Genomic DNA, 19457 nt, shown 5'->3' with positions numbered 1-19457 from the left:
GCCACTAAACCCGTACCTTTCCATCTTGCATTGGTTCCTGTAAATTCTACAAGCAGTCCTGCCTGCAACATTTTAATCACCCCGCCCCCAAATCCTCATTCATTCCCCTCTAGAATGTTTTGCAGCTTTAGAGCTTGGTCCCTGATATCTTTGCACATTGGGAGTTTTTAACTAGCACCCAACTTCAATTCCATAGACAAGAATATTTAAAATGTAGATACTGTGGATTCCTGATTTTTAAAAAATCAAAAAGAAAAAGGATAACTCACCAAATCCTAGGAAATACTGGTATGTTCTTAGAGCTGGTGAAGTCCCCGCAATGTTCGAGAGCCTCTTGTTCTCTTCCTAGTTGCAACCATTGTGTGCCTCCGATAAGGAAATCCAGGTCAAGCGGGATTAAGCGACTGGCCTGGTTAAATGGCCATTTATTACACAACCTGCTCTGCCATGAAGCTTTTGGAGAGAAGGGCTAATGTTTTCTCTGATCCTTTAAGATACCTTTGCAGAATGGTCATTTCTAAGTCCCTAATCTGCTTTCAAAAGTATTACAGCTAATCCTGATTCAAATAAGGACACAGCAAAAACCCAAGAGAGATATAAAAGACGTTGGGTAATTTATGAATTCTGGATGTTTGGAATCTACTCTGATAGGAGAATTGCACCTGGCTGGTGGCAGTCCAGAATGGTGGAACTAAATAACCCCTGCGGGGAGGTGGTGGTCAGCGAGAAGAGGCAACAGGGTGACTCCCACTGATTGTTAAAGTGCTTCAGGCCATAATTGTGAATTATCTTCCATGTTTCTGAATGGCTCATAATCCCCCAAAGGCAAAGAATGGACTTTGCTCTCTAATGTGAGACAGCCAACTTGCGTAGAATATGCTTAGAAAATAGAGTTTCATGGCAGATCCTTCAAGTGCCCAACAATAGATACACATTCATTAATAATAACAAAATACAAATCAGAACATTTGTAGCCAAAAGATAGCTTGAGTACGAATGAATAGGGAAGAAAGAAGCCTGTATTTTTACATGGCAAGATGATCAATGTGCCTATCATTTCAAACATCCATCTTTCCTTTAAATCAGGAGCATTCAAAATCTTCTGTTTTTGCCATGTGAAATGAACACTTGATTGTTGTAAGTCATAGCCTGTGGTACTAGAGGAGATCTGCAGTGATGGCTCCTTGCAGAAGACAGTCTTTAAGGCCCCCAAGACCTGAGTGTGTCTGTTGATGCTCATCTACATTCCCTGAGATCCCAGTGGTTCACCCATATAGACTACTGGTAGCCAACTGTTACTCATTTAACAGCATGATATCTGGCTGTAATATTTGGTTTTCATTTAAAAAAATATACACTGTGTGGCACCATGATTTAATAGCAAAGGCAACAGATGCTACCACAAGTGACCTTGAATCTCAGTGACCCAATGAAAAGGGAAGCATTATGGGTATCATGAAGGTGTGTTGGACGAAAAAAACCACATCCTGTATGTAGATTACCTAACATAGTATCTATCTCAAAAAAAAAAAAAAAACACAAAAAGTAGAAAGCTTGCAATTCTGTAGTTGTACTGTCTTGGGTGGCAGGAGACCCTGGTGGCCACCTTGATCAATGGGGACCTAGTTTGACCAACAAAATCTCTGATGTTGCATCAGAGGAGAAAGAAGAGCAGTTAGGGGAGACCAAAAGAGGGGAGACAAGGCCAGAGCAAGTTGCAGAGTTAAATACTATAGTCAGACTGAGCCCCCTTGAGAAAGGCAGATTTTCAGCAAACACTTGAAGGAGAGGAGAGGGTAAAGCAGGGGTTCAAGGGAAGGAGGGAGAAGGTGACAAACGCTGGAACATGCCAGTTTTTGAGTTTTCACTTGGAGTCATCTGTGAGAACAGGGATATCATGTGACTTCACTTTCAAAGGGTCAGTCTGATTGCTAGGTTGCAAATAAAGAGGAAAGGGAGGACAGAAACAGGTTAGTCACCTGAGACATGACCGCTGTGATCGCCTCAGAGATGCTGTGGCCACAGCACAAGTCACTGGGGCCCCCAGAGATCAGCTGCTGTGCTAGGCCCTACAGTGTTCCCTGCAGATTGTCCCTTTCTGCAGGGCAGATCCAGAATGTCTCCAGTGCAGCTTAAGGTCAGAGCTGGAAGCAGTTGGCAAGACCAGAAGAGTAATCAAAGAGAGTTCATTCAGAAGTGTGCTTCCAGATGGTAGCGCTAAAGGAAACCCCAGAGCAAGCAGGCGTGTTGGGGCTCAGCACCTAGAAGCTGTTATCACTGTCGGCCTGCAGGAGCAGGACGATGCGGAGTCATGGCTAGGTCACAGCACCCAAACAGAACTGTGGCCTTCTGCAGAGGCGACGTGGTCCCAGCCACACAGCTGTGCCTCCCGCCACATGTGGCTGCTGTTGCCTTCCTCTTGGCAGCTCTGCTTCCCAAAGGCAAAAGGAGCCTGCAGGCCCAGCTCCCAGCACAGAGCAGATGAGCGACGGGCCAGTGTGCAAAGCTTCAGGCAAGCATTTTGATTCTTCCGTGCACTAAATAACCCCACATACCTTTTTTTTTTTAGTTTTATTTATTACATTGCATTAGGTGGCACATTTTTATAGGCACTGGGATTCCCCCCACCCCTCCCCAACCCCTCCCCACGGTGGATTCCTCCACCTTGTTGCATTACCACAGTTCAAATTCAATTGAGATTCTTTCATTGGAGGTATTTACTAAGCATAAAGTCCAACATCTTATTGTTCTGATAAGTTCAATGGTTTCTTGGTGAGACCATCTCCGGTCTGAAGGTAGAGCCGGCAGAGTATCATCCCAATCAATTAAAAGCCCCAACATAATGTTTACAACAATTTACAACATTATGGTATTAATTGACATGGTATTGATTAACCAATATGTTAATAGGAAAATGCAGGTTCTCAACCACATCTTGTGACTTCTTCATAGACGTTTCAATTTTGGTTTATATTCAACTGGGTTCTATACACCTTAAAATGGCTATAGATTACTATTCAGCTGTCTCGTGTCCATTTTCATTTTAGTATTTAGCTGTTTATAGTGCTGAAGCATGATTTTGCTGAACTTAGTTGTTTAGCGGGCATTGGTGGTGTAGTGGTGAGCATAGCTGCCTTCCACATACCTTTTGATGAAGGAGTTCACACAGCTCTCACCATCACCACTGAATTCCAGTATGTGCTAGCACCTGTTGCTTGAGAAGGCTCCAGAAATATAGGGATATGTTTGTGGTATTCATACTTTGAGGTCTGACAAGACATTTCCATGCCATCATAGAGATTAGCCAAAAACTATGTTCCAATTCCCTGTTTACAACAGAAGAATGGCTACATGAATAGATCACGTGAACATGTTTTATTCCCCTCTCAAAAAAAATATCAAAGACACATGGAAGAAAGGATCTGGGAGACCTTTGTCACTGTCCACATGTACAGAATGTGGAAAAAAAGAGAGAAACCATAAGGAGTGGAAAATAAGGAAGCCTAAGCCGAAACACACAGCAGTGTTGCCATCATCACCAAGATAAACACGCCAAGAGCGCAGACCACGGGGTCGATGCAGGCCAGCTGGAGCTGATGGCACACTAGAGGGGAAAATACAGAGCAGAGAAGCAACAGCAGCAGCTCAGCTGTCGGCATGCGTGCACATGAGCTGTGCAGCGCCTTCACTGGGACCCCTGAGGACACACCTCACACAAATCCTGATTCCAACATTATCGGTGCGGCATAGAGATAGATAAGCTATGTATGTAATTTTTTCATCCATATTTTTCATAAACTTTATGGAGACCCTCCTATGCATGCGTTTCAAAACTCCTTTGCACCGAAATAAATGGGTCAGCTCACTCCATTTTCCACAAACGTTATCTATCAGGAGTGTTGTGTATTCTCACACCATGAGCTCTCTGACGATGCATTCAAACAGTATTTTCATTTGAAAAAAAAATTTTTTGAAAAAGGAGAGATGATTATGAGTATCTAGTTAGTGGAAGCAGAAATATAATAATTCTGCTGAACTTCACAAAATAATGCTGAGGATTAACAATTGAGACATGAATTATTTTAATTAGATATCCACACAGCTTCATTTCACTAAATATTTTTCAACTCTTGTTTAAGATACAAATTCCTGCAGTACCTGTGTACCAAAACGTGGGGCCTGGTGGATCTTCTGAGCAAACATTGTAACACGTGAATTATTGAATGATACGTGCACCGTTGAATTCTGTATCTTAAAATGCCTATTATCTTTAGTGTTACTTCTAAAAAGGAAGGCTTTTAAAAATAATAATTAAGCTATATGTGCTATTCACGCGCCTGGAGATGATTTTATATCATTAAACCTCTGCATAAATATGCTTCAATAAGCAATTAAACTAAAGGATCTGGTTCGCATTTTAATTCTTTTTTTTTTTTCCTCTGTGAAGTCATCCCAGTCGTGTACCTTTGATCTTGAAGGCATTTCTGGCACCCAATTCAGATATCGCAAATGAACAATTATTACTTAATAGAATGGAATTCAAAGACAATGGAGCCTAATGAAGCAGGGCTTTGTTTTAAACAAAAGTGAGCCATTTTCTAATAGTTGGGAAGACAGGGGAGCTCGAAGCACATTCAAGAAATCAATTTATGATCTGAACGTCTGGAGAGCTCTTTGTGGGCTTTCTAGACACCCAGCCATTGGGAACTTGAAATTTTTCTTCAAAAAGCCAAGGCCTTCTGCACGTGAGAGCTCCACTTACTGTTCCCCTCTCTGACCCCTTGCTTTTGTTTTGTGGATTTTGTGTTGCTCCAGGCTGTTCCACCCCCCAACTTTGAGATGCCAGTCTCCATCCCAGTGTCCAGCCACAACAGCTTGGTGTATAGCAACCCAGTCAGCTCCCTGGGAAACCCCAACCTCTTGCCACTGGCCCACCCTTCTCTGCAGAGGAATAGCATGTCTCCTGGCGTAACACATCGGCCTCCGAGTGCAGGTAACGCAGGTAGGTCCAACACAGGATGTGAACAGAAAGCACTGTGGGTAAAAGCTAAAGTGTGTCTGTCAGACGCTTTCTGGTTTTCTATTATCTCCCTTCCCTGCATCAATTCCACCCCACCAAGGTCTTCTGGGTCGTAAAGTCTAGTTTTCTCAGTCTGTCTTCCAAAATCTTCCTTCATCTGCCATTTGTCTTTTGGCCTATCCTTTAGCTCCTCCTGTGGCTGTGTTTTAACTGCACACGTCTTCACACAGAGTGTCAAATATCCTGTCTCCAACTTGTGTCCTACTCTTCATATTTTTTTCCCTTCTCCTCCTGCAGACCCTGGTAGCATTTATGCATTTTAGTTTTTTACTACAATTGGGAATTTCTGTCTGTTTAGAGAGTGACTTGTAACATGAAGGATTTAAAGCAGAAAAAAAATATATGCTGGAATAACACAATTGATACGCAGTGTGGAAGTTGAGTTAGCCATGAACTTGGGGCCCACTCTGTGCACAGGAATCCATGGATTCCTCATGCTTCTGAGAGGATCTGGCTGCTGTTTAATCCACAATGCGCCAGAGACAAGAAGGCATTGCTCACAAAATTTTGTCTATTCTTATAAACCCAGATCAGCCGAAGTACAGTCTGAGGCGCTGGGTTCAATAGTTGTCCCAGTTTGCAGGGCTTAAAGAGTTTGCGGTGAGGACGTCCTGTTTCTTGCCCAGCTCGTGTTAGTAATTCAGTCCATATAATTCCTCATGTTTCCAGGGTCGGCGCAAAAATATTTGTAAATCGCATGTAGCAAAACATGACATGCTTAAATCTCATTTTGAAAAAAATCACTCACTCCTTAGGGAATTTGGGGCATATTTTCCATGCGCATTTAATATGGCTATATTAAATGCTTTTTGTTTGTGGAGGAATTCTACCTCTAGAACGTTTAAATACCTGCCTCACAATTAAAGCTAACATGAATTTCTTTTTAAAGATTTTAATTACAAAAGGTCTATAGGAAAAGTACAAACAAACTCAGAGAAATGAACAATTTTTATTAACGTTGAGTCTGGAGAATGTATACAAAACTACAGTGTGACATTCTGTTTTCTTAATATGTTTGAAATCTTTCACACAAATTTTTAAGAGTGATGTTGAATGTTATTTAGATGCAGTTGTATTTTTATTCTTATAGATGTTAACTGATTTTATTAATGCTTATTAATTGTATTAATTTGACACAAACTATGACTGGATGAGAAACAATAACCGTTTTCTTAAAAGGTAATGTACATTTTCTTCTGATTCTAAAGTTTGAACCAACTCCTAGTCATTATGGAGTAGCCTATTCAAAGTATTTGGAAACTCCAGATAATATTATCACCTCTTTGAGGTGGGGCTAACCCTAGTTGTTATCAACTAGAAGCAATTATTATATTCAATATCTGAAACCTCCTTGCTCTTGCAAACTTTGCCAAATTTAATACACTTTCTTAAGTTAGTGATACACACATATATATTCATAACTTCGTGGTAGTGCAAATTTATTTGATTGTATCAGTAATGAATCTAGTCATAATTGTAGGCCAATCCAGGAGACCATCTTTGATCTGGATTTACTTCCCAGATGCAACAATATTGCACAGAATGAATGTTGTGAAACATAATTACAAGAATTTGACATCAGACGTACAGTTATCTGAGCGGATAGTAGACCTAACTTCTTTATCCTCTGTATAGAACATCTGCTTAGGAAAGTGCCTAGACTTGGAAATAATAGAAATGCCAAGAGTAGTCAAACACTGGCTTTTTAAAATGCAGTCTTTCCAAGAAAAAAAAAGGATTACACAAAGTGTCAGTCATTGAATGCATGAGTAATGTTTGAGCACAGCATGTCACGGGGAAGCAAATATCAGCCCTCTGATTTCGGGAGTACTTCCCCAGGTTATGACTCTTGGGAGAAGTGCTTGCTGAAGGTAGAGTTTGTTCCAAGGGCCTTTAGTCTTTCTCCGTTTGATTGTCCTTTTTCACTCCTAGGTGGTCTGATGGGTGGAGACCTCACCTCCGGTGCAGGCACCAGTGCAGGTGAGTCAGGCTTGCATCCCGTGATGTCTACCAGGGCATCAAGAGGCCTGGGAGAGGCATGTAAAAATGGCCCCCAAGAATTGCTAAGACACTTTTCTCAAGCAGCCATGATTCAATAATTACTTAGAAGAAAACTGTTTCTGAACAAGAACGTTCCTTAGCAAAACTTCAACTGCTTAGGGAACAGTTGAGGGCTGGGATCTGATGAACTTAATCCTGAGTGCGGCGAACCTTTTCCTACCCAGTGAAGTACTGGGATCCTATGTATTTCTGAAGATGAGTACATTAAAAAAAAAAAGCAGGGTTTGGGGGGGGAGAAAGGAGAATTCTAAGCATTCAGCAATTCTGTCAGTAAAATAAAACCTCAGTTGGCAGTGAAAATATCTCTTAGAAACCATGAATATAATATACCTCCTAAAAATCCCTTAAATGTCCTCCATCTCTTAAGAACTTTTTATCATGTGTCCAGCTGCCTCATAGCCACAATCCTCCAGGGTTCCGGTTTAGTTCCTAATATTGCGATTATTGAGATGTTGATGTCATTTTCAATGCAGGGGTTAGGACAGCACAATGCTTTTAAATGCCAATTGGAGTTCACTCTTGGTATAACAAGTAACCATGGTAATCCGTGCAACTGGAAGATGCTATACATTTAAAATAGTAGGAGGTATGCCTGAGTGACACAAGGTTATATTTGAAATGTCAAAAAAGATTCAAGTCGATTGAAATATCCATGGACAGCCTCGATGGAGTATTTTGCCTTAGTCTAATATAATAGGCTGCTAATTATAAGAAAGCAGACAAAGAAAATGGGCATGCAAAAATATTTTTATGAATACATCAGTTTAGGGCTGATATTTCTCGTTTCTGATGTTGACTCTTCAGTAATTCAGTGTGAAATGAAGAAGTGTTAGAACCACAAAGTAAATGAACAAACATGATGAATAGCCCTGGCTTCCCACTTCATAGATCTTTTAAAAATTAAATAGAGTCAATTTAGTGGGCAAACTCAATTGATCATATTGTGTTGAATCTTATTTTTTCTGTCAAAACATATTTTGTGGTTTATAACTTCAAAACCAGAGGACCAGGTCAAATCTGGACCAGTGTTTCTTGGATTTGAGCCTCTGCTAAATACCCTATTAGAGACAACAGTGGGACAATGTGAGTGGCTACAAAGCACAGTGTTGAGTACAAGGAAAATGATGGAGATGTTATGGTGTTTGGGCCAAGGTCTTGCTGCACGAGTTGGATTGCTATTTGAATACTAGCTGATAGCAGGGATGAAAATTAGTAACAGTTGTTTTAAAAAAAAAGAAACCATATACAGGAAACCTGATTTACTCAGCTTTGGTGGAAGTGGCCTCTTGGTACTGCTTGATAGCCAGAATGCCATGGATTCCTTGTGTTGTTCCATTATGCCATCATTGTCAGTGGTCTGACAGTCCACTCCATTAAACTGTCCTCCGGGAATGATCAAGTCACTGAAGGGAGAGAGTTTGCCACATGCAACTCTAGCATCGGTGAACCAACAAGATCTCACAAGCTCAGCAGTGGCATCCTGCCACTGAGGACCTGTGCTGTAGCCATGAGAATGTGCTCTTTCGAAAGCAGTGAGAACAACAACAACAAAAAAAAAAAACACTGAGTTGTTCTGTTATAAAAAATACTAAATACTGTTTATCAGCGGCATCATGTAGCCAGAAGCTATGGATGGTGCATGTCATAGATGGTCACAAGTTACTTACCCGCATTTGAAAGCTGGAGGCCGAAGCCCTTGGTGACTCCAGTGCCAAGGAGTGTGTGTTGCAGCTGCCTTTAGTCCTGAGCTGGGCTGTCATATATCAGCTGGCTTGTCCTGCCTTCCAGTCCCAGCCAGTGTCATATGCCACAGCTGAATATATCTGTGCTGATGTCAGAGTCACCCAGAACCAGGACACATCAAAGACTGTCAGACTGCACCTCTCTTTCAGGACAGAAAAGTGAAGCACAATGGCCAAAAGAGAGCCTCCTGATTCTTGAACATTATTCTTGAACTCCAATGAATATTGGAATTCAGGTATCAGACAAGTGCGAAACTCTGTGGCTGAGAGGCAAGATGTGTATGCTAGTCTAATACTTTTTAGCCTTTGGAGTCTCTCCACACACCGCCCCCACCATCTTCATGCCAACTTATGAAAAGGAGATGATCTCATGGGGAAAGGGAGTAAATTTAACATTGCTTGTGTGTAAATAAACACCAGAAGGCCAAGCAGGTAAGTGTTCTGTCAGTTCAGCTGGCTCAAAGCACCGGTCCTCTTTTGCAGCCAGGTCCTAGCCCCTCATGCCATTGGCCCGTGAGTCATCAGTTCTTAGCCACTCTGCCTGCTGGTGCTCTCAGGATGCAGCCCCCTCTGTTTCCCACCTCCCACTGCTCTTGCTCAGGTCTCCTAATCTTACATCCTGCCAGCACTGCTCCCTGGGCTTTCTTAAAGCCACAAACTAATGTAGAAGGATCATGCTCATGGCAGAAATCCAGCAGTGGCTTCGGGATGATGCCTGGACCTCTTTCTGGCCCCCAGTGTCCAGTATTCCCTTTGTGTAAGGCATCAGCCACTCAGGGAAACGCAGAAATGGCTCTGTGTGCTTCACTGCAGGGAGTGCATTCATTCTCCTGACAGTTCTTTAAAGTAGATGTTCACATTACCTTCCTGCTACAGGCGGGGAAGGGGAAGTACAGGCAGGTGAGGTCGCTGCCCAAGGTGGGACTTAGGCAGCCAGGCTGCGGGATCTGTGCTCTTTGGCATCACACAGTGCCACCACTTTGAACAGCCGTGCCCTGCTCTCCCTGGCACCCCTCCTGCCTCCGTTGCCTGTGCCACCCAGTGCTCCTGAGCACACAACAGCCCTCTGCCTCTTCTCCTGCCGCAGAAGCCTCTGCTTAAATTGCTTAGGCCACAGTACTATAACTGCAGTACCTGGGCAGACCTATGTCCTGGACACTCAGCTTTTGGGGGACCAACTGTGTCTCTCTCTCAGTTTTGTCTTCCCAGCTCAACAACACTGCAGATGCTCAGTAGGAGTGTAATAGCTGAATAAAGGAGAGTTGGATCTTCTAGACACAAAGTATTAATAGTGTTCATCTAAAGCAGGAAGAACTTTCACAAAAAGTTAGGTAGCTTTTAAATGTGAAAAGATATCCCCTTGTTCATCTATAAAAATAATGTATTCTTCTGACACTGTACCCTACATGCCTAATTAACCTCCTCATTAAATACCTGAACTTCATTTGCCAATAAGTCAGAAGTTTTTCTAACTTTCTAATACATATATTAAAGCATTTTTAAATTTAGATTTGCAAATTGATTTGAATGGCAAAGCTGGGGTGAGGGAGGAGAGCGAGCAGACTCTCCCATCTACTTGGTCACTCCCCAAGTAGCCTCCAGGACTCCCACATGGGTGCAGGGGCCCAAGCACTTACTCCATCTCCTACTGCGCTCCCACATGCATTAGCAGGGATTTGGGCCAGATCAGAAACGGGGCATCCAGGACTCAAGCTGACATGTTCAGGGTACAGGTGGCAGCATAATGTACCGTACTGCAATGCCAGCGTCTCACTTGCAAATATTCCTAATGGGAAACTGGAAGATCTGAGAGGTGGCAGTAAATGAAGTGTGGGTTAGTGTCTCAGGCATCACAGATTGTCTCTTGCACAGGAGAATCTGTTATCTCTTAAATTGAAGTCATCTCAAAAATGAAGGAAAACGGTTAAAAAGAAGTGACTGACAGGGCTGGCCTCTTGATACAAGGAGAATGTACAGTAAGTCATTATGATACATAAGTTAGTAATGGGGACATTTCCAGGTTGCATTTGACAATTACTTCTCCACTACTTAACCCCTTCCTCTCAACAATGAAAATGAAGAGTCACTGCTTTTAAAGTTACATTTTGTCATGTCTCTGTGCGTTAGGGCTTTTAACATGCTAATATGAGTGGTTATAGACGATGGTAAGATCCAGTTCAGTGGAGTTCTTGTAATCATCATATTTAATGGGAACAACCACGTGCACGCTAATGCCGTGTGCTAGATTATTTGTTCTCCCTTTTGTTTGCACTTTAATGATGTGGTTGGCTTCTATGGACCAGAAAGCTTCAGTCTAGAGCTGGTGTTGTAGTATAGCAGACTCATCCACCACCTGTGACACTGGAATCCCGTAAAGGCACTGGTTGGAGTCCCAGGTCTTTGCATGTCCCAGTCCCATTTGCTGCCATTTGGGGTGTGAGCCAGCAGAAGGAAGCTCTCTCTCTCTCTCTCCTTCTCGTTCTCTCTTTGTCTCCCCACTTTCTGTAGCTCTTCTTTTCAAATAAATAAATCTTAAAAAAAATACTTCTCTAACCATAGCTGAATAAAACAAAAAATCATTTTTAAAAAGAAGGGACCCTCCATGTTTTTCATTCACTGCTTCATGGTTGAGAATACAAAGCAAAAAGGAGAGAAAGAGAGGAGAGAAGCATCTAGGAATCCCTTTGGCAATTCAACGGAGTCGACATCCCCACGTGACAATAAGGCAGAGGAGATTTATGTATATTGGTTAATAATTTTAATTGGCATTTATTGTCAATTAGATATAATTTTTATAAAAAGAAACTAGCAGCTGTTTCCTTATTTTGATTGTTAATTGTTTACTATTTTATGCATTTGGTTGTCAAGCATTGTCACTGCTGGAATGCTTAATTTATATCAGCTAAATTTGCAGTGGCAGTGTGCTGCTGGGTGGGGGCAGGGCATGCAGTTGGAGACCTCCTTTCCAGTCTTTGAAAGGCTGCATCTCACGGCCCTCCGGTCACAGGACCCACCATTGTGGCGGACACAAGTGTCTGTGTAGTTCATTTGCATACCGGGTCTTATGATCAAATTTATAATAGTAAAGTTTGACTTACATAGTATTTTTTGTAGTTGATGCAACATTGAAAATGAAAATATTAGCATATGACAAAATTGAACTCTAACATTATACAATACATAATTTTCTGTACAATTGTTTTGCAAGAATATATTTTTGAAAATGTCTGTCAAAAATTTCTTGGCTGATTTTCTTATCCGCCAAAAAGACTTCTCTGTATTTACTTCCTTTTTCATTGGTGGTTTTTTTTTTTTTAGATGACCTATTTATTTTTAATTTACGTTATAAACTAAGGCTTAATGCTGCACTAAACAAATAGTTCAATAAGTAAACAGGAAAGAGGACCATAGTTCCTCAGGAATACAGACAAGGGCTACGAACACAATCAAATAAGATATTCCCTTACCTACTGCAAATCTGAAAAATGATCACATGTCATCAAGGTATAACCATAAATCATTCTTAACAATTTGACAAAGGTACAAAAAAGTTTGACAAAACTCTATTCCCAGCAATACTGCTACTCACTTGCACTTCTTTGTTTTCTTTTTCTCGTTTTGAATTTTAACTCCTGCCTATAAAGGACAGCGTGCCGATGTGTCTTTCTGTGTCCAATTTGTTTCATTTAGCATCTTGTCCTCCAGTTGCAACCATTCAAATGTGAATGATAGAATCTCATTCTCAATTCTTACTCAAATATTTAAAGAGTCAGTGAGGGAGTTAAAGATTAATTTTAAAGTGATTGGTTTTAATCAGTTTGCACCTTTGTTGCCTAACAAGCTACAAATTCAGACTGTAATATTCTCAAAGGGAGGGGCATAGTACTTGAATGCTCTCAGAATCTAATTGTTGGCATAAGACATGATTTTTATTACTTTTAAAAATATTATTAAACAGCATGAGAAACAGCTAATTGAATTCTGTTTTGAAAGTATAATGCTGTCAGTATAAAGGATTTTGGGAAAAAAAAAACACTATTCCTAGTATTTCTGAGTTCAACCCAGATATAAAAATCTAATGATTTAACTGTTACTATTTAATTTAGAACCTGATATTTGTATCCCAAATGAAGTTTACCATGATATATTGAAGGAAAATAAGTCTAAGTCCTTTACTTGGAAATTTATGGCAGATGATGCATAGCCATACTGACAAAGCGAGGGTCCACTCCCAGGTTAAAGACCTGGTGGATAGCAGCTGAAGCAAAGTGCGCCAGTCACTGGGGACTGGTGTTGAAGTCAGAAAAGCAGGTCAAAGAGACAACAAATATAAATGCCACAGATTCAGTCAGCATGTGGCAGCTTTCACCTTTGGCTGGGCTTAATTCTCAGTGGAGTCTGAATTACACAGGGAAAGGGGAAATGTTTATCTTTTTATCTTTTATTTATTTTTATTTGAAAGAAATTTATAGACAGTGGCAGAGAAAGATTTTCCAATCTGCTGGTTCACTTCTCTAGTGGGTGCAATGGCCAGAGCTGAGCTGAATGAAACCAAGAGCTTCTTCCAGTTTTCCCATGCAGGTGCAGGGTCCCAAGGCTTTGGGCCATCCTCCACTGATTTCCCAGGTCACAAGCAGAGAGCTGGATCAGAAGTGGAGCAGCTGGGACATGAACCTGCATCAATATGGAGTGCTGGTGCTGGCAGGTGGAGGATTAGACAGTTGAGCCACTGCACCAACACTGCGGTCACAGCAAGGAAAACTTTTCCGTAATCATCAGTAAAGTGCAATCCGGCATCAGCAGGCAGCAGATGCTGTAGGAGCAAGTGGTTAGAAAGCCCTTCTTGAAAATCAGTGTTTTAATCTACCAGGGACTTTCTCACGGGGTCTTCATGGTCATCAGCTAAGAGTGTGATTGGCTCTTCTCAGATGAAACTCTCAGGTTTTGCATTTTGAGCTGCACTGTAGGTCCGTTGGATTTCAATTCATCACATATCATCTCATAATTGAGAGACCACGAACCACTTTGCACTAAAGAAGTCTCTCTTATACCAAAGCTGCAGATAAATAGTTCCCATTTATAATCCACCTTTGAGTGCTAAATATTCACTGGGCTCATTTGTTATCACTCTGCCATAGTAGCTGTGATAGGACTCAGCATGTAAGTGCTGTTTGACCGGACACCATGTCCTCCCATCAGAGTTTGCCAATCTGAAGTGTCCATCTGGTATCTCCAGGTAAGATTGAAGAACTCAATGTGTTGGACTGGAAGTAGAGAAAAGACAGGCTGTGCTACTGCAGGAGAACAGCTCCAGGTCCGTGTTCATGTTACATACCCAAACATGATAGCGTGAGCTCACACAACGACTGTAAACAAAAAGAAAGAAAGAGAGAAAGAAAAAAAAAAGAAAACAAGTGAAATGACTTGGTGAAAACTCTGAACTCCTGGAGCCAAATGTTTCCTTCATCAGGAATTTGAGGAAATGCTTTAGACACAAATATTCAAAATAATTCAGCAGCCAATGAAATTATTTTGGGAATGGCATCATTGCCCTTGACAAGTCTGTGAATTCCTGTTTCGGGGAGTGGTAGGAGCACTGAATGAGACAACAAGTGCAAAGCACCTAGGACTGTCCCTGCTGCAGGCTCAGTTCCTGAACAGTGGCTGTGGTCTGTGCTGTGAGTGTCTGCAGTCTGGCTTTCTCATCGGGACCTGCAACGTGTGGTTGAGTGCAGGCCCAGTCAATCCCACTCATTGTTCAGCGGAGGAGATGCATGTCCATAGACTTGGCAGGTCCCGGGTGTGACCTTCGGTCCTAAGGCAGGAGGAGAGCAGGTCTATTGATACACCTGGAGTGACTGTGGAGTGATGCCATGCAGCGCTCTGAACATGATGAACTTCTGCTGTGTTCGCAGCAGTTGTGTAAATGTTAAAACCACAAGTAATTATTCTTTCTCTTCTGTCACGTTCTCTCTAATTTCTCCTGTCTCAATATTTTTGTTTATAAAAATGGAGAGAATGAGCGATTGTGTCAATAATGAAGACACCCCCTCATTTTTATCAAGGAGACAGCCCCCAAATCACAAGAAGTGAACAATTAAATGAGTCATAAATCTATCATTCACTGTTAAGTGGAATTCTTTTTAAGATAGCAAGGTTCCATATCATTTTTTTATAATGCAATTGAAAACTACCCCTTCAGAAACTCAGTCCCCCAAGCATAGGGTATTTGAGTACCTTGTGCACTGCAAAGATCCTCCTGTCCATTTCTTCCCTATTTGCAAATGGAACTTTCACCAAGGGACAGCAAGCCTACTAAGTCTCAGACAGCTGGCTTTTAAAGAATGCCGTGCAAGCAGCCTACATTTTGAATTCAGATCAGAGCTCTCCCACCTGCTAATAGGGAAATCCCAGCCTCATTGCAGGAGCTCCTTGGCCCTCAGTTTCCTCATCTGCCACAAGCTGGGATGAGTGCAAGAATGGTTTGCCAGTCCAGACCTATTTTCTAATAGAAACGCACAATCTTTTGGGAAAATCACTCAATACTAAGAGCTGAGAGTGTGGGTTTTATGTTCAAAGCTCCGAGTCTAAGAGAGGAGACCCCTGAGTAAGACACAGCCCAGGGAATGCCAAGAACTAGCAGGCTAGATATGAAATCCGCGGCGCCTTGGCCCAGCGTCAGGTGACATGGTCAAGCAAAAGAGCCAGTCTCTTTTTAGAATGTCTGCTGCCCCTGAAATGCTACAGCCAAGAATAGCCTTGGCTTTGGTGTGTCTTGGGGTTTTTTCTAAGAATACACTACAGTACGGGCTGGGGTTGCACAGGAGTTTCTTTACAGTGGAGCACCATGCTGCATTACAGTTTTCCTTAAGAAACCCCGAGAAGGAATAGAGACACGATTTTCATTTGAGAGCCCACACCCAAAAGGTTTTAGCAAGGTATGAATCTGAAATCTGTCTTGTCCCAGTTGAAGCATCTTGAAGCATTCATCATTCCCAGATTTCTGACCCTGAGTGCCTTGTGGTTGCTTCTTCTGGTAGAAATCTCCTTTTCCCTGGAAAAAAAAAAAAAAGGAGGGAAAAAAATGATTGTGATTTGTAACAGCTTGAATGGCCTGGTGGTCCGAGAGTTCTTCAGATTTTCAGGGCATAACTGAGTAGAAGACTACCATCTACAATGCCGGCAGATCACGTCCGGTGTAGCAGGGAGGTGTCTGAATAAGTTTACTATGCACCATTTGAGGTAATTTTCTACAAAAAAAAAAATGTATGTTCATTGAAGTACAAGACAACATCGTGATATTGGAAACTTCTAATCTTCAAACTTGTCAGATGTCAGATGAATTGATGGAAATGAATGTCATTAGGTATGTGATTATCTTCTATTCAGTAGAAGATAGCTACTTTCTAAATTGTTCTAAAGGGAAAAGCTCAGCGGATACAATATTTTCTTGAAGTGAAAAAAGCAAATCTGGCTTTGTAGTTCCAGCTATGTATTTAGCTCAGTGTGGACCCATGGCAGTCAGCTCCAATTTTCCCCAAATCAGATATTATTCATAAATTATACAGTTTCCAGATTACTAAACAGAGCAAGTTTATCTATCCATTTATTAGGAATTGTTTCCTGGGTAACAACTAGTGGTACAAGCTATTAAATGGTAGACATCTCATTATCATGTTGAGTGGGATTTTTTTTAAGTTTTTTTTTTTTTGTTGTTGTTGTTTTGTTTTTGTTTTTGTTTTTGTTTTTTAGTTTGAAAGAGAGAAGGAGAGACAGAAAGATCTTCCATCCAACAGGTTCACTCCCCAGATGGGCTGCAACATGCAGGGTTGCGTCGAGCCAAAACCAGGTGCTGCTTCTAGGCCTCCCATATGGGTGGCTGGGGCCCATGCATTTGGACCGTATTCCACTATTTTTATGAGAGAACTAACCTGGAGATAGATTGGAAATGGAGCAGACAAGACATGAACCTTTATCCAAATGGGATACTGGCAGCACAGGAGGTGGCTCTTTGGGCAATGCCGCATCACCAGCCTCATGTTGAATAATTCTGATAAGAAATCAGTCTCTTACATTGACAGAAAGTAGGAAAGTATTTTGAGCTTCTGAATCTATTAACGGAGGAAAGGACTGTTTAATCATCTACCACAAGCAGCATGCTGAAACTTACACACTCACTGTGGTGCTCATTGTAGCTAAATTACCCGTTCACACATATGTATTAAGTTGAAAGGAGGCTGGAAAACAGGTTAGTGCATCACCTTTCTGGGCCCCTTTATGTAAATTCGGCTTCTTCCAAACCAGTGTCTAGTATTGATGACCAAGTTTGCCAAAATGCATGCTCCTCTTTTGGCTTTGGACAACACTAATCTCCTGCCCTTGGTCTCTTGTATCATTAGTTTCTTCATTTCCTTTATATTCCTGTAGATTTAGAATGACTCAGAAGAGTCTTCCACATCTCAGTATGACCAGTCTGCAAGGAGCAATGTCACTTTGTACTCCAGGATGTGGCACTTCTGGACACACTGCTTGGCTTCAGGTCAAGGCTGCACCAGTCAGGAGCTATTGGATGCTAAGGTGGCCATAGCTTGCATCAAATGCTTGTATAGCAGTTGCCAGGTGACTGGCACTGTGTAAGGGAGGTTAGTTTGTCATTGGCAAGTCACATGGTACAGTGTTTGCTATTGCTGATGTTGTTGCCTGGTTGTGATGGTGATGGCCGCCACAGAGGATGGTCTGAGAATCTGATCCAGATATTCTTTGGCACTAATAAAATAATGACTTGTGTTGCAAGAATCAAGGCTCAGTAGGGTTGGAGGAGTTCTCCTGGAAGCATGCAGCATAGAACATGGCCTTACTTGCTTTGCCTCCGTCCTCCATCCAGATGATCTTACCCATCTTTCCACTTCCCCTGCCCCACTCCAACCTCAGGCCCTGTGTGGTCAGCTCCCTAGCAAGCTTTCTTCGCACCAACCCCCTTTGCTCTCTCTTTTCCCCATCCTTGTTGTAACATTGCTAATACACAGGTGATACAACCAGCCATTTCGAAGTTGTGTGACTGCTTACTTAGCTTTTACACTTTTTTCAGTGTTGGGTTACTTTGTCTTTTTTTTTAATGCATTATACTTGGGAAGCAGAGAATCTTTTCCATCTAACTTTCTACAGATTCATTCCCCACCTGTACCAGGTAAAGGCTGGGTCAGATTAAATTTAAGAGCCTGGAACACCATTCTAGGCATTCTACGAGAGTGAGAACTTAAGAACTCAGACTGGCACTTGCTGCCCCCGCAGGCACATAACAGCAGGAAGCTGGATCAGAAACACAGGAGCTGAGACTGCAGCCAGCTACCCCAATATGTGATGTGGGCATCCCAAGCAAACAACCTGAAGGCCATGCCAAATGCCTGCCTCTCTGGTTGCTCACATTCAACTGGATGGAACTTGGCAACGTTTAGTGGTTTCTTTTGCCGTCTGCTTTGTGCAGTGATCATCCGAGAGGTTCATGAGAGCCAACTCCACATTTCCCAGGCGTGAGAGCATCATGCCGTAATGCTCACAATGTTTTCCCTGCACCGAGAGGCGCATCTTCCCCAACACAGGTGCAACTCTGAGATCCCTTGGTGCTGCATGCCCTGGATCCAATAAGGCTGTCTCAGAGCCATCTCACAAAAGTCCTGTTCACTTAGAATTGTCAGCTTCCCACAGTTCTTTTTGCAGCCCATCTTTTTTGTGAAAAGCTCCGTGTGAGTAAATTCTGGTTGATTCCTCCAGGTGCAGAAACAGCCTAGGTCAGTAAACACTTGTCAGTTGGAAGCAAAGATAGACATCGTTGTTAAGGTTTTCATTTTCATTAGGGAAAAGGTCTATCTTATTTGTGCCAGTTGCGGTTAACTAAGGGAATGTGCTGTGAAGTAATCAGCACGTGCAACAGGTGAAAAAAGTGCTTCAATTAACTTGCTGTAAACAAATTTGGTAGGTGGGCACTTGCGTGACTTCCTGACTGTCATAGGATATGGTTGATAAACAGCTCGTCTCAATGGTGCACTTGGTCATCAGTATGCAGTCATTATCTAAATTAGAAAATTTCTTCAAGTAGCATGAAGAGGAGAGACTCCTGATATTGGAATGTGACAAGTTACTCATTATGTTTTTCAGTTCTCATCTCACATTCTCTCAATTACTTAACTTTCAGTGCCATTCTCAGATAATTCTTGACTTTTTCAGCATGTTCTGAGTATCTGTTTAAGCAAGCAAAAGGTTGAAAAGCTAGAACTTTGGTGTCATTACAGCAGGGCTTAGAAGGAGAGTGTGTTTGTTATCTGAAAAGCATCGTCAAAGCGCTGGAACTGCACCTGCCTCTTAAGATGAGCTTGAGTTAAACAAGAGCCTGAACGTGGCTGGATGTTGGACTGCCAGAGCCAAGTCTTGGACACGTGCAGAGTACTATGAGCTTGGCTTTGGCCTTGGGAACTGTCAACTACACACATCCTTGAGGGTCCAGCAGAGCACTCGCCCCCCAACCTCGTCCCCATGTTAAACATGATGTGAAAAAGCAAAGTGATCCTAGAGATCAT

The 19457-nt window shown here is 42.0% G+C and overlaps 1 protein-coding gene across 7 annotated transcripts in view; it reads left to right on the top strand.

Moving 5' to 3' along the window:
* The window catches only part of MEF2C (myocyte enhancer factor 2C), a 159067-nt gene that overhangs the window by 124605 nt on the left and 15005 nt on the right, over positions 1-19457 (top strand). For all 7 annotated transcript variants that reach the window (XM_058656352.1, XM_058656354.1, XM_058656357.1 and 4 more), the window contains 2 exons: positions 4816-5002; positions 7013-7060. In XM_058656352.1, the coding sequence (XP_058512335.1) occupies positions 4816-5002; positions 7013-7060 (235 nt within the window). The remainder of the gene's footprint in view (positions 1-4815; positions 5003-7012; positions 7061-19457) is intronic.

The sequence above is a fragment of the Ochotona princeps genome, chromosome 28 (genome assembly GCF_030435755.1).
Source record: "Ochotona princeps isolate mOchPri1 chromosome 28, mOchPri1.hap1, whole genome shotgun sequence".
NCBI classification, from domain to species: Eukaryota; Metazoa; Chordata; class Mammalia; order Lagomorpha; family Ochotonidae; genus Ochotona; species Ochotona princeps.
The sequence above is the reverse complement of the archived record's forward strand: the minus strand, read 5'-3'. Positions and strand labels throughout refer to the sequence as shown.